The sequence below is a fragment of the Paroedura picta genome, chromosome 3, assembly GCF_049243985.1.
Source record: "Paroedura picta isolate Pp20150507F chromosome 3, Ppicta_v3.0, whole genome shotgun sequence".
NCBI lineage: Eukaryota > Metazoa > Chordata > Lepidosauria > Squamata > Gekkonidae > Paroedura > Paroedura picta.
Window position 1 is genome coordinate 13380776 of NC_135371.1, and position 22747 is coordinate 13403522.

A 22747-nucleotide genomic window follows, 5' to 3' on the forward strand; every position below is an offset into this window, starting at 1 on the left:
CAATCCCAACAGCAACCGCTGGAGATAAATGAGCATCAACAGAACTATGCACTTTATAAAGAGCTGGGAATCGTTCCCTCCTTGAGAAGACAACGGAGACTCTACCATGACCTGGACTTTCTTTGCTGTCTCTCTTCTGCTTTGCCTGGCTCTGGGGCGTAAGTTTTAGCAGCAGTCGGGCTGTTAAGGAAGCCCAGGGTTCCTTAACAAGAAAACCTGTTATATATTCTTTTCATATATTCTTTTCCGTTAGTGCAGCGGTTCTCAACCTGGGGGTCGAATGACTCTTTCACAAGGGTCGCGGCAGGGCAAGTAGCTTGGCCGGGGTGGGGGCATCCACACAACAGCCTTGCGAGGTAGATCAAGATAGAGCATTCGTCTGTCTGGAGCAGCGGAAAAGAGCGAGATTGGCATGGTGGGGCAGGAGGCAGAACATAACTGAGAAACCCCAGAAAAAAACCAATTTATATACTATCATGAACAATGGATCTTTATTTTTATTTATGTATTTATTTATTTATTATATTTATATATGAATATATATATTCTTCACACCATTGGTCAGTTTCGGTTTAATTTCTGTGAAAGAACCCTTGCATAACTTTATAGTTGGGGTCACCACAACATGAGGAACTGTATTAAAGGGTCGCGGCATTAGGAAGGTTGAGAAACACTGTATTAGTGGGCTCAAAGGGGCTTATTGCACAAACCTTTCCACCTATATATGATAACACCATTCTGCAATTTTGTGTTTTTGTTTTGTCTGTTTCTTTGAAAGGTTCCTCCCTCTTTTTCTCTTTTGAGAAAGACTGGCCCAATTCATAAAAAGTAAATCTCATCAATAGTTATTGAGCCACAGTACCTAAAGAGTTTATGACCACTTACATGATGCAAGGGCATGATGAAACTCTACAGGTGCTGAACAATGTCTTGAGTCCCCCTCCTTGGCCTCTGCTTCTCCTTACACTCTACACTTCCAAGGCTGGAGCCCTGTTGAGTGGTATCAGAAACTAAATCCTTTGCCAACAGATTCGTTCTTAATATTCTTCAGCCCACAGTGTATTTTCCTCTTACAGAGAGTCTGGAATGCAGGGAATGTCTCTTTGCAATGCATCATCTTGGGTGTATTACTGGTGGTACCAGGTGTACTGCCAAAGAAGGAGAATCATGCGTGACTATCACTGTCAATGAAGGTAAGTGATAGAGAGGCATCTTGGTATAATGTTTAGGAGTGTGGACTTCTAATCTGGCGAGGCAGGTTTGATTCCCCACTCCTCCCTCACATGCAGCCAGGTGGGTGACCTTGGGCTCACCACAGCACTGAGAAAGCTGTTCTGACCGAGCAGGAATATTAGGGCTCTCTCAGCCTCACCTCCCTCACAGGGTGTCTGTTGTGGGAAGAGGAAAGGGAAGGCGACTGTAAGCCGCTTTGAGACTCCTTTGGGTAGAAAAAAGCGTCATATAAGAACCAACTCTTCTTCAGTAATATCAGGGCTCTCTCAGCCTCACCTCCCTCACAGGGTGTCTGTTGTGGGGAGAGGAAAGGGAAGGCAACTGTAAGCCACCTTAAGACTCCTTCTGGTAGAGAAAAGTGGCATATTAGAACCAACTCTCCTTCTCCTTCTCCTTCTCCTTCTCCTTCTCCTTCTCCTTCTCCTTCTCCTTCTCCTTCTCCTTCTCCTTCATTGTTTCTTGCAACAGTTCACATCCAGATCCAGGCAAATGATGGCTTGAGGGAAGCCAAGATAAGCTCTAAATGCCAGGATTCAGCAACCTGTTGACTTTAATGGGCTTAGAAAAGCATGATTCCTCTTCGGATACTGCTGTGTGGTATAGGTTAAAAACTATCCTTCTGCATGGTGTTGTGGCTAAAGGATGGAGAACCGTGTTTGATTCCCTGTTCTTCCTTCAAATGCAGCCAGCTGGGTGACCTTGGAGCAGTCCCACTTGTCTCAGAGCTGTTCTCACAGAGTAGTTCTTTTAGGCAGGGGCTCATGGGAACTGGCAGGGGCTCATGGGAATTGTAGTCCATGGACATCTGGAGGACCACAGGTTGACTACCCCTGTTTTAGAGGTCACAAATCCCAGCTCTTTTACAAATTGGTGGCATTGGTCTCCAAGAGTGGGTTAGAAATGCTGTAAGATTTTTAAAATTCTGACTAGATAAACAGCGCAGATAATTCAGGTACTGGGACCTAAACTCTAAACCAGGCAACAACAAAACTGTCCCGTTGAGTTGATAAAGTTTGCTGCTTTTCCTGCGCTTTCCTAATAACCATAAAGGCAAGATAAAGGAAAACCTCTGTTAACAGAGAGATCTTCATTGAATACTAAAAATTCAGCCCAATTGAAGGGGAACGTGGCTGGAACACACTCATGCCTGAAAATCTAGGAGAACCCCAGTCAGTCAAATGATACTGGGCTAAAGGGACCAATGGTTTGGTTCAATATACAGTTCAATATATAGCTGTATCTTATTACCACATGGCTCCCCACTTTCCCAAGTGTTGAGAAATTCCAGAGACAGTAATAAAGGGATGAGTCAGAGTATTGGAGATCTAGTATGTTTAGCTACAGCTAGTGAACCAGCTGTCTCCTGGGGACTCTTAGCCTAACCACGGACAATTTGCCAGTATTCCCTTTGGAATTTGCCAGCCAGCTTTGTTAACAATATGTATTCTTTCCCATTTGACAAAGTGCTTGCTGACAATAGATCAGAAGCTGTCTCATCTAAGGGCACAGGGGAGATTTATGAAAGAAGGAAGATGGCAGTTTTAGGGGGAAGTACAAAAACAAAATGGTGGCTTGATCATGGATGGTCTCTATGGGTGGTGAGGAAGCTTTCAGGGCTGTGTTGGATTGGAGGGGCGGGGCTACGCCGGTTTTAGAGTGGCTATGCCGGTTTTAGAGGCCAATATGAAGCAGCATGGTTCCACTTCCTCACAGATGCCACCAACATACTCAAATATGAACTACCTAGACTAGAATGTGAAGGGATGGACATAAAACTGTAGCTTCTCTTATATCTTTACAGATAATAAGAAGATCTATCGTATCTATGGTTGCTCCACGCCTGATTCTCATCGCTGTGGGATGACAAAAGAATTCTATTCACAGCTAATAAAGGTTGATTGTTGTAAAGAGGGCCGACTCTGCAACAGAAAGTTCTAGAAAAATGCTAGAGATTGTGGACCAAACGGAATTTGTAATATCCTCAACTCTTTCTCTGTGAAATCTGTACCACCCACTCCTCTCATTGAGGTTTCCTTTCTCCTATTCTGGCAAGATTTGCTTCCCCACCTATACAATCTTGTGAAGTCAACTAGGGAAAATTTATGGTTTATCACTCCTGAATTCCTCTACTAAAGAACACCTGCCAGTGTGGTGTAGTGCTTTAGAGTGGTGGAGTCTAATCTGGAGAACTAGGTTTGATTCCCCCACTCTTCCTCCACATGACGCCGGCTGGGTGACCTTGGACCAGTTACGGTTCTCTCAGAACTCGCTCAGCCCTATCTACCTCACAAGGTGCCTGTTGTGGGGAGTGGGGAAGAAGGTGACTGTAAACACTCTTAAAGTACAAGAAAGCTATTAGAACCTCTGGCGGTTGGGTTTTCCAGACTGTGTGGCCATGATCTGGTAGATGTAGTGTTTGACATCAGTAACCGTGGCTGACATCTTAAGAGTCAGGAGAGGGCGAGATGGGGATCTCTCTGTGCCATCTTGTCATGTCCTACCTCTGAAGATGCCAGCCATAGTTACTGGTGAGACATCAGGAACTAAAACTACCAGACTATTGCTACGCTGCCTGGAAAACTCACAACAGCCGGCTGACAGCAGCCATGAAAGCCTTTGGCAATTCTGTTTCAAACAATTCTTTTTCTTCTGCTGCTCTGACTGGCTGGTACCACAGAACGGGTGGGAGGGGGGGAGAAAGGGACATGAAAGAGTGGAAGGCAACATTAGCATTAGAAAGCAACAGTTAAGAATTATAGAATCATAAAGTTGGAAGGGACATCCAGGGTCATCTAGTCCAACCCTTGCAGAATGCTGGAAATTCACAATGCGGGAATGCAAGAAATTTAGCATCCATGTCTTCTGAACTGTCCATAATAGAAGAGTGCATGACTAATATCATAGCCAGTTCGGAAGCAAATTCCTCTTTATGTGAAGGGGTTTGCTTCAGGGAAGATATACCATATAGTTCTGCTCTGAGCAGGGGTATACTGCCTAATGTACCAGGAGGAAAGGCAAATACCCGAGACGGGGGCTCCTGTTCTCACAAACTCTACAGCAGATAGGTATTAGCAAGATAAGGGAGTACAATATTCTCCCCCCACAAATGTAATTAATTCTATCGCTAGGATTATCCTCCCCACGCCTGACCCTTACTGAAGGACAAATTTAGACTCCCGTGGCACCTTTAAGACCAACAAAGTTTTATTCAAGGTACGAGCTTTCATGTGCATGCATACTTCCTCAGATAACAATGTCGTGGAATAGAAGCAATCAGTTCAAGCTTATAGGTAGACTGTGAGACTAAATTAACATACCGCATAATGAGGAACAGCTATTTGAATTTATTTGTATTCACTTGAAATTGAATTGCATGGGAAACATCTTGGGTTCAATAAATATGCCCACGTTGAGAGAATAAAGGGGGAAACAGATAATTGCTGACAGCAGTTAGCTGAGACCTTGCCCTTCTGCCCCCTGCCTGTCCTCTCAAGCATGAAAGCATCTGGGGGCATCATCTTCTTTGAAGTAGAGCATTTGGTTGTCTCTATTTACAGACCAGAGAAATGCATATATATACTGTTCCAAACTACATTGCCTTATACCAGTCACAGTGGCATTACCATCTACTTGTTCAAATCAATTATTCCTATTCATTGAATTGGAAGGAGCAAGTGATAAAAATAGTCGCCGGGTGGCAAAATCCCAAACCACATTAAAGCCCTCTAAACATTTTCAATTGTCATTAATTCTTTATTGATCCTAATTGCAGATATGCACTGTTCCTCCTCCTTTGTTCTTTGTTTTTGCCCCAGTTGCATGCTATGTAATTCATTTGGTTTTCATTTTGCAGCGCAACACTGATGTGGGAAGAATATAAACAGTTCATGTGTAAGTGTGTGTGTGTGGGGAAAGGTGCCAAGAAAATGCTATGGCAGATCCCTATCGTGATTGTTGTGGTGCTGCAACATGCCTATTTGGGGTCCTCAGTCCTCCACCAATAAAGGACAAATGGTTGGGGGTGAGAGCTGCAATACTGGTCTGAGAATCTTTTTCCTTTCGGGAGCTTCCCATCCCAGTGATCCCAGGAACTGAATCTGTGGGCCATGTGTGGGACGCAGTGGAGAGTTTGGCCATCTGTCTGGTGTACCGACCACCTAATACAACAGCAGATACCCTTCTGAGTTTTCTGGAGTTTCATGGAGCTGGTGGTTTGGTGGGACTTGCAGTTCTCAAGATTGTTAATCATGAGGGCCTTCAACAGCCATGAGAAAACCAGTCCCTCACAAAACGTGGACCTAGTGTCCACCATAGCAGCACTGGGACTCTCCCAATTTGTGAGTGGCCCCAGCACACCAAGCAGGCCATACCCTGGACGGGATCTTTGGGATGGGACGGTGCAATTAGCTAGAGTGTCATGGTCAGGCCATTTTGCCTTAAGGGCTCAGAACAATACCCCGCATTTTCAGCAGGTTTATTTTTTAAGCCACTAAAAAAAGAGGACATCTGGTAATCCTAACACATTTTCACCAATCTTTTCTCAAACTAACTTAGCCGTGACGTTTTGATTAAGGTGCTTAAAGGAAGTCTGCAAACAGAACTGAAACACAGCGCAAGCATTAACATGACCCAAGGAACGATGCAAACCTTCCAGGGTAGCATCCTAAAAAGTTAGACACAGCAGTACAGATCACCACCCCTAGCCATTTTTCTGTGTACGTCGGTGAATCATTTAGCAGTGTATCGCCTGCATAGAAAAGTCCTTGAATAGCTCAGTTTTGCATAGTTGGCGGAAAGCCATGAGAGCGGGAGTCTTCCTGACTTCCACAGTCAGACCCTGCCATTAGGTAGGGACCGCAATGGAGAAGCCGCACGTACAGGCAGCCGCTGTACCTGCAGAAGCCTCCAATGAGCCATGCTGGCGTGGGGGAGCAATCAGGGAAGAGGTGGTCTCCGTTTCAAAGACAAGTATTCCTAAAGCTGGGAGCAGATGTGTTTTTAATCTACAGGTAAAATCCCCACCCCACCCCCACCCCATCCACAGCAGTTCATTGGTTGCTTTTAAACTTGGAGCAAAATAAATCGCTGCAGGCTGGTCAATATTATTCCTCTTCCTTGGAATGTCAGCACAGCACGGGTGAAGAAGCCAGTAGGCGGCAGCATTTGATTGGCCAATAGGCTTCCCAAGGACAGCTGTAGGTCGGTAGCCGTTTGATTAACCCACCCCCAATTCCTTGACTTTGAACAGACTTTAGGGACAATCCTGCTCTTGGTTTCTGTCCTCTGCCCCTTCTACACAAGGGCCCCCTTGGTATTGCCCCAGTTAAATGCAACTGAAATATGCTGGAAACTGAACCGAACCATCTTAAGGCAATGTGTATTTATAATATGAAGCTACAGGCTGGTTTGGGGGGCAGTGAGTGGGTGGTCTTTGATAAGCTCATGGTCTTGTCCCCCCCCCCTCCAGCCTACTGCTCACAATGTGGGTCAGGGAGAACTACTGAATATAATCTTGAATTCATCGTCCCCATAATTACCTTAAGATGTGGAAGGTCAATTTGGATTTGTTTGTATTCACTTGAGATTGAAATTCATGGGAAAAATCTTGGGTTCAATAAATATGCCCATGTTGAGAGAATAAAGGGGCAAATAGATAATCAATTGCTGACAGCAGTTAGCTGAGACCTTGCCCTTCTGCCCCCTGCCTGTCTACTCGAGCATGGAAGCATCCTGGGGCATCATCTTCTTTGAAGTAGAGCATTTGGCTGTCTCTGTTCACAGACCAGAGAAAAGCATATATACATATACATACTATTCTAAACTACATTGCATTATACTAGTCATAGTGGCATTACAATCTACCTGCTCAAATCAATTATTCTAATTTATTGAACCCATATTGAAGGAGCATGTGATTAAAATTGTCACCAGGGGACAAAATCCCAAACCAAAAAAATCTTGGTTTTTTATTTTGTTTTTCCCCAGTTTTTTTATTTTAGACATAAAAAAACATAACAATGCCATCACGAATACCGTGTGGGGAAAAAAAAACACACCAACCCCCCCCCCCTCCCAACCACTACCACATTAAAGCCTTGTAAAAATTCTAAATGGTCATTTTTTTATTATCCAAATTACAGATATGCACTGTTCCTTCCGTTTTCGTCCCAGTCGCATGCTACGTAATTCATTCAGTTTTCATTTTGCAGAGCAGGACTGATGAGGGCCCAGCCCCATCATCAATATGCAGATGACACCCAGTTCTATCTCCTGATGGACGGTCAGACAGATGCCCCTCTGAACTCATTGGCTGGGAGCTTTGAGGAAGTGGTAGAATGGCTCAAGAATAGTTCACTTGAAGCTGAACCCCTCAAAGATGGCCAGGAATTTGGGCATGATGTTTGATGCCTCCTTATCAATGGAGGCCCAAGCCACAAAAGCAGCAAGGCAGGCTTCTTCCACCTCCACCAGGTCATGCTATTAGTGCCCTATCTCAGGGGTAGTCAACCCGTGGTCCTCCAGATGTCCATGGACTACAATTCCCATGAGCCCCTGCCAGCAAACACTGGCAGGGGCTCATGGGAATTGTAGTCCATGGACCATCTGGAGGACATCTGGAGGTCCATGGACATCTGGAGGACACCTGGAGGACCAGGTTGACTACCCCAGCCCTATATGGCCCCTGAACAACTAGCCACAGTGATCTATACCTGGGGTAGTCAACCTGTGGTCCTCCAGATGTTCATGGACTACAATTCCCATGAGCCCCTGCCAGAATTTGCTGGCAGGGGCTCATGGGAGTTGTAGTCCATGAACATCTGGAGGACCACAGGTTGACTACCTCTGATCTATACGACGGTCACCTCAGGATTCGACTACTGTAACTCACTGTACATGGGCCTACCCTTGACCCTAATCTGGAAAAAACAACTGATCCAAAACGCTGCTGCGTGGATCCTCACTAGAGCACTCTGGAGGGCCATATAAGGCAGCTGCATTGACTCCCAGTAGAGTTCCGGGTTCACATCAAGGTCCTGGTTTTAACCTTTAGGCCATACGCTGTCCAGAGACCAAACTATGCCCCTGTACCTGCCTTATTTCATTTTCCAGCTTGACCAACAGGAGGCCACCATCAGAGGTGGAGAGAGGACATGGATTCATTTCTTTTTTAAAAAAAATAATAAAATTGAAAATTGTACGTGAATAAATACATGCTTTCAGACCCAGTTTAGCCCCTTGCCTCCCTCTTAAGAGAACTGGCAGTCTGCTCACCCACCAGCCACATTTCTGATCCACCCAGAATAGTCCAACCAACCGCATTATTCTACAGCAGGACTTGCCTGGAAGGATTGTGTTGGCTGATTTGTGTGTGTGTGTCTGGGGTGGGTGGGCTCAAATCCTACTACATGAGGATGTACTACATGAGGTAGTTCATCTGCCAATCAATGTAGTGCGAGAGACCCTGATTCAAATCCTTGAAGGATTGTAGGTCAATCAGCCTCCCATGGCCCACTTAACTCACAGGGATGTTGTGAGCCTAAAATAGAGGAGGGCAGAATGTGCATCCTTACCACCCTGCGCCACAAGAGGCTCCTACAGTAGAGAACAGAGAGGACAAAAAGAGCCAAGGTTAATCACCTGTTCAATAAATTACAGGACCGTAAGGTGGCAACTTCTAAGCATTTAGCATGGTACAAAAGAAACAAGTAATAATGTAAATTTTTATTGAAAGCTTTAAATAGATTTTAGTCTATTTGGTTGGACCACTTGTAGAGAAAGAGAGAAAAAATATTGTAAGATAATTATATAAAGAAAATGTTGCCCAAATCTATACATTCATTGGATTTTAAAAGAAACCATCACATTCAGAGACTTCTGCTGCAAAGGTGTTAACAATTCTGCTCGGATAAATATAGAACAAAAATATGGAAACTGCAGTATTCTGGCTCTGGAGGAAAAAGATTGTCAAGCAAGATGCAGGTTACGAATTGCCCGAGCCTTTTGATCAGCAAGTATGTTCCATTAATGCCTAAGAATGTCATGCTCTTCCTTTTTCCCTCTCTACAAAAGGGGTACATTTTGTCTGTATTGATTCTACAACATCCTTACAAGCACCATACTTGACAGGCTAGAAAAGAAAAAGATTTTCAGTATGGGTTCTTTATGAAGCACTGAACCAATATATATGTATATTTTTAGTTTTCTGTCATTTATCTTCCTGTCGATTGATTTATTACAGGCAAACCCCCACTTGTTTCTGCATCGTCCCTTCAGGAGACCCACCTTGGAACAAAATTGCTGAGTTGCTAAATAACTACACTGGAACAATTTATTATTGCCCACCATGCAGTGGACAGGCATGAAGACTGAACTGATTCAACTTCCTCAAATCTGAGCCGTTAGTTTATGATTAACTTGGTCTACTCTGAGCAGATTCACCATGCTACTCCCTCCTCTGTTTGCCCAGCCATCAGTCAACATCAGTCCCTGAGCTAAGTGGAGCCTCTCTTGAAAAGCCTAGCCCACCAAGCCCACCCAGTAGCTTTCACCTGATACTGAATTTCCTCCACTATGTTGTCTTCTCTGTACACGTGAATCTCGGTCTCCCCTTCACCAGATACGAAGCTCAAGTCTGGCCCACATGATACCATCAACAGGGCATTGTTCTGCACCACCACAGGCTCCTGAGGAAATTCCTGCACAGCCTTATCAAGGCATCCCTGTAGCTCCTCCAAGGCACCTTGGGTGGCCAGATCTTCACGGACTCCAATAATAGTGGTGAGATTCAGCGGCAAAGGATGGCGGCCAAGCCTCGCCACACGGACTTCGGGGCTGGCTTCACGGACAAAGTAGTTCACCCTCCCGCTGATCCAGACGACTTCAATGTCATTATCCCCTTCTCCAGACAGGAACTCCCGCCTTGTTCCATTACACTGGAGGACCATCCTGGCATTCTTCTTCAGTACATCTGGCTCTTCCAAGAACTTCACGATAGCTTCATCCAAGCAATTCCTCATGGCTCCCAGAGGCGGTGCTTTGCTTTGGGCTTCCATAAGAGTCGCAGCACTGAGCTTTTCTGGCACTGCCAAGATGGCCGCCGTTGTGTTCTCAAACACTCTGATCCTGTCAATTTCAACCTGAGCTGGTTGGCTCCATGATGACCAAATGAAAAAGAGGTAGAAGCCACCGAGGACAATTAGCACGATGGCTAGGAAGCTGAGAACCAGAAGCGAAGCCCAGATTCTTTTCTTGACCGGAAGACCAGTAGCCTCTGTCATAGTGGCCTTCTCCTTTGTAGACTTGTAGGAGAAACAGGCCAGGCCATAATCGAAGTGGTTCCATAACTTAAGACAGGGTACCACAGAACGGTGAGGGAGAACTCCCCAGAGCCTCTCTCTGTGAGAGGCTCTATGTAAAGGTACAAGGTTACTGCGGTCTCCGTCCTCCAGGAGCGGCTCGCAACTGCTGATATCGTCTTTCATGCTGGGGAGAGCTGATGAGGAAAAGATGGCTTAGAATTAGGGACTCCTCTCTGCCACATATACAAGAACATATATTTGAACTCTTTATGAATCAGTACTGCTGCCAAGTCAGGAAGAGGTTCCTGACGAAGCGGTTCCTCAGTGCAACAGGCTTCCTCGGGAGGTGGTGGGTTCTCCATCTTTGGAGATTTTTAAACAGAGGCTGACGGAGAGGCTGATTTTGTGGAGGCTCAAGGGGGTGGCAGGTTACGGTGGATGAGCGATTGGGATGTGGGTGTCCTGCACAGTGCAGGGGGTTGGACTAGATGACCCAGGAAATCTCTTCCAACTCTATGATTCTAACTCTGTTTTAAACCAGCCATTCTTTACGATTGCCATCTCCAGCCCAGGAAATTTCTGGAGATTATGGGGGGCAATGCCTGGGAAGAAGAGTGGCAGAATGCCCTGGAGGGATGCAATGCTACAGAGTCTGCCTCCCTAAACTGCTATTCCTTCCCAGGGAACAGATCTCTGTAATCAGATCACATAATTCCAGGATAACTCCAGGCCACATCTTGAGGTTGGTAACCTAGTTGGTTCTAGACGATTCACTCTCTCTCAGCACCCTGCCTCTCAGTCTGCCACACAAGAGTGAACGTATTGGCCAGTTTTACAGGGTTGTTGCAAAGATTACAAGAATGTGAACGTTTGAACACGGAAAGCAGTGAGCACTGTTGTTGCAGGTGCCGGCAAAGATCTGGATACACAACAATGCTTGTGCCAAAGCTAGGCTACGCTGCATTCTTGTCCGGTTCACGCTGCACACTTTATACCTGTTTTGGAGTCGCAGTGTAGGCAAGGTATGTTTACTGAGCAAACAGTTCCACCGATTTCAAAGGAATTTCCACCCTCCTAGTTACGCATGCTTCAAACAATACCCCTATTGTGGGGCCTCAACACTCAGTGTGACAAAAACGTTCCTGTAATTGGCTGGGATTGTACTTGGTATGGCCAATCAGCCCTATGTGAACTCAGCAACACACCTCTGCTCTAATCATCCCGGATTTGGGTAGTTTTACATTATGGAGTTGTTTCACCTAACTCAGGCCCACACCATTTTTTTGGCTTTTCCGGAAGGGCTCCAGGGTGTGTCCACAGTTTGAATTATAGTTTCTCCCACCACCAATGTTTTAAAAGGCTCTGGGAGAGGGCAAGATTTGGTGCCCAGCTCCATGGCTTCAATGCCCTAAGCTCTCTACCACACCTGCCACTTAGACAAGGCATCCGACAATGGAGGCTACTCTGGTTTCCAGCTCTGCAGTTTCAGTGTGTGTGTGTGTGTCCCCACAGCCCCCCACACGTTGTGTTCCAGGTAAGACTTCTCTTCTTCTGGCTGCCTGTCTGCCCCACATTCACTTGGAAAAAGGCTTCCCCATGCTGTCCCCCCCCCTCGGCAGAATCCCAAAATGAATCAGGCCTCCATGCCCCTGAAAGTTAAACTGTAAAGATTTCTAGGAGCTCCCAAAACACATTTGATGTGGCCCTGAATCTAGCAGCTGTAACTGGGATATTCTTCGAATCCAAGCAAACTTTGGCTTACCCCCCAAAGGAACAGTGGGTGTTCCTGAAGTCCAGGATATAAGGGAGAACAACTCAAGTGCCTGCCAGGATTTTCATAGAACTGGACCTGGTCCATGTAGAGCAGGGACGGAGGTGTATGTGTGTATGTATGTACATGTACACATATGGCCACACACACTCTCTGAGCAAAGCTGGTTTCTGCTTTGCAGAGGGCTGGGTGAATGTAGAAAGGCAAGTCATAAAGTGATTCAGAGTTAGGAGAGGGATCGCTGCAGGAATTTTGGTCCTTGGCAGAAGGATCCTTTCCCAACCCAGAGCAAAGTGAGGTCCCATGGATATTATTGCTTTTTAAAGATCCATGCAGAGACTTCAGCGGCCAGAGACCCTTTTGTTAAGGAATGTAAAGGGCAATCCACTAGGCATCCCCCTTGTCCTAGGCAGGTACCCTTCCTTGGCATCTCTATTAAGCAAGCCCAACACGGGGGGAGGGGGTGTTCCCTTTTGCCCCCACCCCCTCTTTAAAAAAAAAGGGATGCCAAAAGCGAGTCACTGCTGTAGGTGCAGGCCGGCCTACTTTCCTTCTCCCCCGGGAAGGCATTCTTGCAAGAATTATTCGTACAACCTCCATCAGAAAGAGGGAGCTAAAGGGAAAGGCTGCAACCCAGAGGGGTCCGGGGGGTGTGGGGGCATGTGGGACTCAGTTAAGGAACCCCTCCAACCCCCCTCCCTTCCAGTGTGGGACTCAGTTAAGGAACCCCCTCCATCCCCCCTCCCTTCCAGTGTGGGACTCAGTTAAGGAACCCCTCCATCCCCCCCTCCCTTCCAGGGTGGGACTCAGTTAAGGAACCCCTCCATCCCCCCCTCCCTTCCAGGGTGGGACTCAGTTAAGGAACCCCTCCATCCCCCCTCCCTTCCAGGGTGGGACTCAGTTAAGGAACCCCTCCATCCCCCCCTCCCTTCCAGGGTGGGACTCAGTTAAGGAACCCCTCCAACCCCCCCCCTTCTGGTGTGGGACTCAGTTAAGGAACCCCCTCCATCCCCCCTCCCTTCTGGTGTGGGACTCAGTTAAGGAACCCCCTCCATCCCCCCTCCCTTCTGGTGTGGGACTCAGTTAAGGAACCCCCTCCATCCCCCCTCCCTTCTGGTGTGGGACTCAGTTAAGGAACCCCCTCCATCCCCCCTCCCTTCTGGTGTGGGACTCAGTTAAGGAACCCCCTCCATCCCCCCCTCCCTTCCGGTGTGGGACTCAGTTAAGGAACCCCCTCCATCCCCCCCTCCCTTCCAGTGTGGGACTCAGTTAAGGAACCCCTCCATCCCTCCTCCCTTCCAGTGCTTTGCAGAAATAGCAGCCGCGGGGGTTAAGCCAGAAGAAAAGCTTCCCCTGTTGAATTTTGCCTGTCAGGCCGCGGTCAGAGGGAAACTGGAGAAGCCCAGATATTTTTTCCAGCTTCATCCCATCCCCACCACAAAGCATTTTTGCCGGCCAAAGCAGAGCCCAAAGCCCACAAGGAGCCTCTCCGGAACAGCAGGAAGGCACCGGCGACCCCCCACCCCTACCCCCACCCCTCACCAGCCTTTTGCTCGGGGGGTTTAGGGGTTTTTTTGTTTTTTACCCCACCTCTTTCCTCCCACCCGCACCCTCTACTCCGGGGCCACCCGCCGCAGCTCAGTAAGCCCCCGCAGCAAGGAAAGGGGAGGGGGGACCCTCACAGGCGCCCTTCCTTCCTAGAAAAAGCGCCTGCTGGGGGAAAGCGAGGCGCGGGGGCGAAGCAGACCTGGCCCAGCCGGACACCGAAGTTTCGGGAGAGAGGCGGCCTTGACCACGGCCCCCCGCAGACGTCGGGGAAGGGGCTTGCGTCAGGCGCGGCTCCTCCGGCGCTCAGCCTCCTTTTCGCCTCGGCAGCCTCCAGCTCGAGGATCCGCCCTGCGGCCCAGCCCCCTTCTTGTCGGGGCCGGGAGCGATCAGATTACCGTCCAACCGGCCCGGAGCAAAGGGGGAGGCAGGCGGGGGACGCGGGCGGGCGGGCTCTGAAAGTCTCCGCGCTGAAAGGGACCGCTCCTGCTTCGAGGGGAGCGGCTATTCCAGAAGTTAAGCCCTTCGCAGGACATTGAGCGCTTGTAAAATCCTCCCGGAAAGCCTGCCTCTCCCGTCGGTGTCCGGAGCGGGCCGGCCCGGGTGCTTGGTGGACTTTTGTGCGGGTGCAAAGCGGGAAGGCGTGCTACCGTCTGGGGGTGACTCCCGTCCAGCATTAGGACCAGGGCGGGGAGTTGGAAGTTCTTTCCCGGTCCCTTGGGTGCAGTTCCATGTTTTTTGCGAATAAAGGTAAAGGTGTCCCCTGTGCAAGCACCGGGTCACGTCTGACCCTTGGGGTGACGCCCTCCAGCGTTTTCGTGGCAGACTCAATACGGGGTGGTTTGCCAGTGCCTTCCTCAGTCATTACCGTTTACCCCCCAGCAATCTGGGTACTCATTTTACCGACCTCGGAAGGATGGAAGGCTGAGTCAACCTTGAGCCGGCTGCTGGGGTTGAACTCCCAGCCTCATGGGCAGAGCTTTCAGACTGCATGTCTGCTGCCTTACCATTAGAGGCTCTAATAGGAGCCTGCAAATAAGCCTTGGGCACCACCTTGAATCAGCCAGTGCACATTTTCAAGGAAAGGGCAGGCCCTAATACTAACAAGCCATACTGATTGCTATCTATATATACAACAGGCAATGCGGGCAAGTGGTCAAAGCACTGGGACTGGGACTTGACCAATAAGAGGCCTGTAATGTATGCATTCCAACCAATCATATGCCTGTACTGTTGTCCAATCACAGGGCCCTCCTCTCAGAACCAATCAGATTCCTCAGCGAGAAGCACTGAACTGTATATAAGAGCATTGAGTTGCATGCTTGCTGTTTGGTGTTCTGGTTCCTGTCGGAGTTAATAAAAAGCAGATTGGTTTGTTTATTTATAAGTATAATAAAAATAACCAGCTTTTTATTAACTCCAACCCAAATCAGAAAGTTTGAAGAACCTTATGGCAGTCTCTTCCCTCTTTAGGCTCCACCCCAAGAATCTCCAGGTATTTGCTCCCCCCCCGACCTGGAGTTGGCAACCTTAACTGAACAGCAGGTATTTTCAGCAAAAGTATATTATGAAACATTAGACTGGACTACATGAGTTGCTTCCAGTAACTTATTGAAACATGGTCATCTCATGGGCCATTCCAGGCAAGCGGCAATTCAAAACATGCCTGCTTATGTCTCCAAATCTCCAAATCAATAATGGAGAGGCTGTGGGTCATGGTAAACCATCTGCTTGGCATGCAGGCAAGCCAAGGCTCAATTTCCAGGCAAAAAGGTCCAGGAATAGGTGTTACGAAAGACTTTTCTCTGCCTGGGACCCTGGAGGGATGCTACCAGTCTGACTTCAATGACTGCAGGTCTGATTCAGGATAAGGCAGCTTCATGTGTTCATGTAACGTGGATGCCTGGCAGTGCCCTTCCTCCACAACATTTTGAGCCTGCATCACCAATTGTGGCCAGCTATACCTCAGGCCAAAAGAAGAAGGGGACGACAGAGAATTAGGTGGATGGATGGAGTCACTGAAACAGTAGGTGCAAACTTAAATGGACTCCGGGGAATGGTGGAGGACAGGAGGGCCTGGAGGATCATTGTCCATGGGGTCGCGATGGGTCGGACACGACTTCGCACATAACAACAACATACCTCAGGCCAATTTTTTCTACACAGGCAGAGGGCAGTGGATGAGATTATTCAAATTAAAGTTGCATGTTGTGCCAAGATTATTTTCTCTGTCTGTAGACAAATCCCACCATGGGTTACAATCCCATCTTTCACAGGTTGGGCGTCCTCTAGATCAGGGGTAGTCAACCTGTGGTCCTCCAGATGTTCATGGACTATGATTCCCATGAGTCCCTGCCACCAAATGCTGTCAGGGACTCATGGGAATTGTAGTCCATGGACATCTGGAGGACCACAGGTTGACTACCCCTGCTCTAGATGCAAACTTGAGATCTGCAGAGGAATGGCAGGTTCATTATTAATCATTAACAACAGATGCTAACTGAACTGAGGGCAGAGGGTCACAGGCCCCTCTCCATTTCCCTGCAAGCAAGCTGCCAGGTGTAATAAACTGCCAATGGAGGGCTTGGACAGCAGGACTATGAAAGGAGATCAAGATGGGTAGCCATATTAGTCTGTCCGTAATGGAGCAAGATTCCAGTAGCACCCTAAAGACTAACAACGTTTGTGATACTGCTTACTTCTTCAGATACAGCTAGAATGTGAATCCATCCATCCTTAAAACTGGAGAGAAGAGTGATTTCAGAAGCTGAATGACAATGAAGGGTGAGTGACAACAGCAAGCATGATTGGATTAGTTGTGTTATGCAAAAAGGTAGTAGGCATGGAGGAATCAGCATTGGTAATGAGACAGAAAACCTAGGTCTCAGTTCAGTCCAGGAGGCTATGCTGCCTTGAGCTTCATTATCGGTTGAGGGGCATCCAGTCCCCACATTCTCAGTGTCTTAAAAACACACACTGTCTTGACAGATGCTTATCCAAACTTCTCCTAAAAACTTCCAGTGATGGAGACTCCATCCCCCTCCACGGCAGCATGTTCCATCTACAATTTTCTCTTTCTAATCTCTCTCTGGAATTTTGAACTTTATGCCCCTAGGACAAATCTTTTTAATCTAGCTAAGAGGTTCTAAAACTTTGGAATTTTCAGCAGCAAAGCCAGTGAAGATAATAGCCCTGAAATTCCAGGAAAAAGACACACACACCCCCCTCCTTCAAAACCTGAAGACTACTGGATTCCTGGATTCTGTTAATCTTCTATATTGTATTCTGTACTGTGTAGTGTATTTGCACACAGTTGAACATTTAAAACATACAATTCCTTTGGTTAACGTTAGATTCAGGTGGGTAGCCAAGTTGGTCCGAAGCAACAAAACAGTCTTGAGTTCATGAGTACCTTTAAGACCAACAAGTTTAATTCTGGGTACCTGAAGAAGTGCATCTGCACGTGAAAGTTTATAACCAATTTAAATTTTCTGGTCTTAAAGGTGTCACTAGATGCAAACTTTGTTCTTTGGTCAACATTTGTTATTTCACAAAAAAGATTTTAAAAATATATATACAGATCTGATCCAAACACCAGGGCTGCAATCTTAGGAACACTTTCCCATGAGCAAGCCCCATTGAATAAACAGGACTTACTTCCAATTAGATCTGTTTAGGAACACTGTCCACAATATAAATTGCTTATGCTGCACCCAGAGCATACCAGTGCATGCTCCAGAAGCCCAGGGTGACAACTGGCAGAAGCCAGGAGATTACTGAACTGCATAATGTACAGACTGAAAAGGAGTAATAAGAAACATAGGGACCAGGGCAAATATTGCTTCGTCCACGAAGGTAATAGTGCAGAAGTGTGACTTCAGCAAGCCCAGAACATGCAGGGCTTTTTTCTGTTCCAGCTCACTTTCCACATCCATCACCACCAGATCGAAACAATCCTCTTCTTCTCCACCCCACCAATTGCATGTTTATTACTAAGGCTTTCAGCCAAATAAGCACTACCGTCCCATTTCTTTTCAGTCCCCTCCCTCGCTCCTTCTACATTACCTATTTATAACAAAGCTTCCTCTTTCCCAAGTCTGCCAAGGTTCCAGGGAGAATGCAGAGGAGAGTGATGAGGATGACCAAGCCCTAGGAGGAAAGGATGACTTAGGAATGTTCAGCCTGGAGAAGAGGAGGTGGAGAGGGGACAGGATTGCTCTCTTTAGAATCCTAGAATCATAGAGTTGGAAGGGGCCATACAGGCCATCTAGTCCAACCCCCTGCTCAACGCAGGATCAGCCCAGAGCATCCTAAAGCATCCAAGAAAAGTGTGTATCCAACCTTTGCTTGAAGACTGCCAGTGAGGGGGAGCTCACCACCTCCTTAGGCAGCCTATTCCACTGCTGAACTACTCTGACTGTGAAATTTTTTTTCCTGATATCTAGCTTATATCATTGTACTTGTAGTTTAAACCCATTACTACGTGTCCTCTCCTCTGCAGCCAACAGAAACAGCATCCTGCCCTCCTCCAAGTGACAACCTTTCAAATACTTAAAGAGGGCTATCATGTCCCCTCTCAACCTCCTTTTCTCCAGGCTGAACATTCCCAAATCCCTCAACCTATTTTCATAGGGCTTGATCCCTTGGCCCCAGATCATCTTCGTCGCTCTCCTCTGTATCCTTTCAATTTTATCTACGTCCTTCTTGAACTGAGGCCTCCAGAACTGCACACAGTACTCCAGGTGTGGTCTGACCAGTGCCGTATACAATGGGACTATGACATCTTGTGATCTGAAAGGCTGTCACAGGGAGCGGTCAGTTTTTCAAAAAGCAAGTTAGAAACAACAGCTGCAGCAGGTTGGCACTTAAAGGAAACTAGCTGAAACCACACTCAAGAGCTCCCCCACACTTTCACACACTTAAGCCCTGCGCCATGCCTGTGACAGCTGTTTCGCCTCTCCTCTGATGATGTTTCTCCCTCTGCTTGCCGATGCTGAGCTTTGAGGCGGGCTGACCTGCATCGGGACTTTAAATCTCCTCTCCACCCATGCTGAAGTTGCCTGTGTGGGTCAGGGATCCTGGAGGACATGGGAGAGCTGGCTGACTGAAGTGTCAGCTCAGGGCCAGGGGATGAAACACGCACTTCATTGCCTTCCAGCTGTGATCCGTCATCCGGTTGTTCAGCTGCAGCTGGATAGTGGCAGACAGGCCCTGAATCCAGCTGTTCATCATCAGAGGAGTCCGAGCTGTTCCACGGCAAGCAGTTAAGAACTGAATGCAATGCATGCAGGGGACAGTATTAGAAAGAAACCTGTTCTTGACAGCCTCAGTGGCGGAGTCTCTGGTGCACCATCAGGTGAGAACTGCGTCGGAAGTTCTTCCCGCAGCATGGGCACTTGAAGGGTTTCTCCCCGTTGTGGATCCTCTGATGCGCAAGGACATTTGAGCTCCTGCTGAAGCACTTCCCGCAGTCAGGACACTTGTAAGGCTTTTCTCCCGTGTGGGTTCTCTCGTGCGCAGCCAGATTGGAGCTGCGGCTGAAACATCTCCCGCAGTCGGAGCACCTGTACGGTTTCTCCCCCGAGTGGGTTCTCTGGTGGACAATCAGCTGAGCCTTCTGGCTGAAGCTCTTCTCGCATTCGGCACACCGGTAGCTCTTCTCCCCTGTGTGTGTCTTCAGGTGCTGCAGGAGGTGGGTGTTCTGGCTGAAACCTCGGTCGCAATGCGGACAGGTGTAGGGCTTCTCGCCCGAGTGGGTCCTCCGATGTTTGATGAGGGCAGACGTGTCCCCAAAGCCTTTCCCGCATTCGGGGCAAGGGCAGGGTTTCTCTCCCGAGTGGATCCTCTTGTGGATTTCCAAGTGTGAGTTCTGGCGGAAGCTCTTCCCGCACTGCGTGCACCTGAAGGGCTTGTCTCCCACGTGGGTCCTCTGGTGCTTGACAAGGGCTGAGGTGGTCATGAAGCTCTTCCCGCACTCCACACAAGGGCAAGGCTTCTCCCCTGGGTGGACCAACCTGTGGAGGAGGAGGGGGGAGCTATGATTGGAACTTTTTCCACCGTCAGGGCACTTAAAGGGTTCTTCTCCCATGTTGAGTTGCTGATGGAGATCCAGGGCAGTTCTGCTGACAAATTTCTTCCAGCAGTCTGCGCAATCGTAAGGTTTATCCCCCGCATGAATTCTCTGGTGCCTGATCAGGTGGGAGCTGTCACCAGAAGTCTTCCAACACTCACCACATCTAAAGAGCCTGTGCAGCAGCTATCATCCAAGTTCTGTTGGAAGCCTGGATTTCCCGCTACTTGAACAGAGTTTTCTTCAAGCACCACAACATCTTCCTCCTCCCCCTCTTCTTTGAAAAAGTGGCTTCCGCCTGTTTTAATTTGTTCCAAATATCACAAGGCCCTCTATGATCATGATTTTTGGGAGATGTTGCATTCAGATCTAACTTATTTCCAACGGCACCGATTCATTCTTTCAGAATGTCTGTTTTCTGGGCGGTCGCCTCCTTTTTGCTTATTCTCCCAGTATCTGCTGGAATAAACAGAGCCATGACATTGGTGATGATCTATAACCCCGCATCTGCAGAAAGTGATTTCATTCCCTGGCATGGAGGACTCTAATCATAGTGGGTTGGATGCTATGACTCTCTGCCACTAAGCTGATTTTTTTTATTCCATTCTCCTGAGTCTTCCTCCAGCAGAAAAAGTATATTTCCCCCCCACACATCGGAGAAAGACATTATCTTTCAGAAAAAGTCTTTCAAAGGTAGGCTTCATAGAAAAGAGTAATCGGATCCAACCTCTACGATCAAGTTGGCGCACAAGCAAATGCCACTGCATGGGAAACAGAGGGTCAAATCTCTGCTGAAAGCTATTTACAGTGGTCCAGGACAAGATGTTCTACCTCAACATAATCATCTTTCACTATTGTGACCTTTGGGATTCAGCGCCCCAGTATGGCGATGGCCACTGGTTTTCAAAGAAAAAAAAAATGGGTCGGTGCGTAGGCCAATATAAAGAGAGAACAGAACACGCCTCCAGTGACCATTCACTGTGACACTTAAACAGAACCTCCATGTTCCCAGGGAGTCTGCCTTTAAGTACCAACTTCTGGGAACAAACAGGGACAGGGTGGTACTACTACTACTACTACTACTACTACTACTACTACTACTACTACTACTATTACTACTACTACTAACAACAACAATAACAATGTTTGCACTGTTACAGTGTAGTATTAATGTTACGGTTATTTATATGTTATGGTTTGTTTCTTGTATTGTTTATACCTTTTATGTAAACCGCCCTGAGCCTCTGGGGAGGGCGATATATATATAAAAAAAAAATATATAAATAAATAAATAAATAAATAAACAAGCATGCCATATTTACACACCATCACCTTACCAGTCCGACAACTCACACAAAGCAAGTAAAATAAACAAAGGCCCGCCTATTTGCATAACAGACTTTGAATGTCTTGTTTTAGCATGGGATGTAATGGCAAAGACATCTCCCCACCCACCCCCAGTATGAATACAGATACATTTATGGACTGCTTGTTTTAAATTTTGGCGAGGCCTGTTTTCTGCCATCTGGAGATCAGTCTGCAATAGCCAGGGATCTCCATGGGCCACCTGCGGGGTGGCAACGCTGTACCCCAACGCTGTACCCCAATGTACCCTTTCTAAATCTCCGGGGGTTTCCCAAGCCAGAATCGTGGGGCGATACCCGAGCCCTAATAATCAGCAATGTGAAAACCGATTGGTTGAGATGCTAACTGGCAGGTCACTCCGCCACTCAAGGCGCCCCCCGCGCACGCTCCACGGGAACAAAAGGGACGCCTAGTTCAGGGGTAGTCAAACTGCGGCCCTCCAGATGTCCATGGACTACAATTCCCAGGAGCCCCTGCCAGCGAATGCTGGCAGGGGCTCCTGGGAATTGTAGTCCATGGACATCTGGAGGGCCGCAGTTTGACTACCCCTGGCCTAGCGTGTATCGCCCTCGCCTCCCTCGTGCCCTGCGGGGATTCGATCTACGCTTCAGCGGGACGACGGCTGGTCGCCTTGATCCTAAGAGCGAGGCGGATCTCATGTGGACGCGATCCTTCTCCGAATGTGGCAGCCCCACCTTATGAACCCGGTCCTCTACAGACCCGGATTAAGGTTTTAGATTGAAACCATCCGGCGGGGAATCCCTGGAGAACTGGGGAGAGTTTGGCGAGACGAGAGGGCTCAGCAGGCACGGGATGCCACGGAACCCCCCTTTCCCTTTCCTCCAGGGGGGGGCTGATCCGGAGATCGGCAGAAATGCTGGGAGGGCTCCAGCCCCCACCTGGAGGTTGGCACCCTTAGCAGCTCCTCTCGAAAGGCTCCCCCAGCATTCCCCCACCCCGCCTTGGGGGATGTTTTTGACCTACCCGGGACTTCTGGCCTTGGTGGCTGAGCGGTCAGCTCCTGTCCATATTTCGGAGCCAAGCACGGGGCCGGAGGCGCTTCCGGGTCTCAGCTCCGGATTCCGGTCTAGGGCGACGCCTCCGAGTCCGCACCGCAGAGGGACCGGGGGTTGGGAGAGGGGGGTCGCGCGTCTGCGGCGCACGAAGGAGCCGAAGGAACCGCGGAGCCCCGTGGCGGCACCCAGAGCTAGCTTTCAGGGTGCTTCTGCCGCTGGATTTTCCGATGCCGAGCAGGATAACCTAAATCTACTCCTGAAGTGCATTATCCAAGGCAGGGGTAGTCAATTCCCATTTGCATTTGCTGGCAGGGGATCATCAGTATTGTAGTACATGAACATCTGGAGGACCACAGGCTGACTACCCCTGCTGTAGAGTTCACCCTTCCAAAGCAGGGGTAGTCAAACTGCGGCCCTCCAGATGTATATGGACTACAATTCCCATGAG

At 48.1% G+C, this 22747-nt stretch overlaps 1 protein-coding gene and 2 long non-coding RNA genes across 4 annotated transcripts; 1 reads left to right on the top strand and 2 right to left on the bottom strand.

Annotated features, from left to right (window-relative positions):
• LOC143831573 (uncharacterized) lies at window positions 1-4967 on the top strand. Its single transcript, XR_013228924.1, has 3 exons — window positions 1-158; window positions 1077-1193; window positions 3035-4967. It is a non-coding gene; the product is annotated as an uncharacterized LOC143831573 (long non-coding RNA).
• Window positions 4968-7942: 2975 nt separating this feature from the next.
• Window positions 7943-14336, bottom strand: LOC143831574 (uncharacterized). The gene is made up of 3 exons (XR_013228925.1): window positions 14051-14336; window positions 8075-10726; window positions 7943-7957 (listed from the first exon to the last, which is right to left on the bottom strand). It is a non-coding gene; the product is annotated as an uncharacterized LOC143831574 (long non-coding RNA).
• Window positions 14337-17257: 2921 nt separating this feature from the next.
• Window positions 17258-22497, bottom strand: LOC143831575 (uncharacterized). Of its 2 annotated transcripts, none has more exons than XM_077324657.1 (2): window positions 22268-22497; window positions 17258-20374 (listed from the first exon to the last, which is right to left on the bottom strand). In XM_077324657.1, exon 2 carries the CDS (start codon window positions 19934-19936, stop codon window positions 19175-19177), a length of 762 nt encoding a protein of 253 aa, XP_077180772.1. In that variant the 5' UTR covers window positions 19937-20374; window positions 22268-22497; the 3' UTR covers window positions 17258-19174. The 2 variants fall into 2 exon arrangements, with proteins under 2 accessions (XP_077180772.1, XP_077180771.1); XM_077324656.1 differs by having other exon boundaries at window positions 17258-20377.
• Between the last annotated feature and the right edge of the window lie 250 nt (window positions 22498-22747).

Excerpts from the sequence above, each read along its gene's own strand:
- LOC143831575 (XM_077324657.1), bottom strand. The coding sequence starts at position 19,936 with ATGGGAGAAGAACCCTTTAAGTGCCCTGACGGTGGAAAAAGTTCCAAT.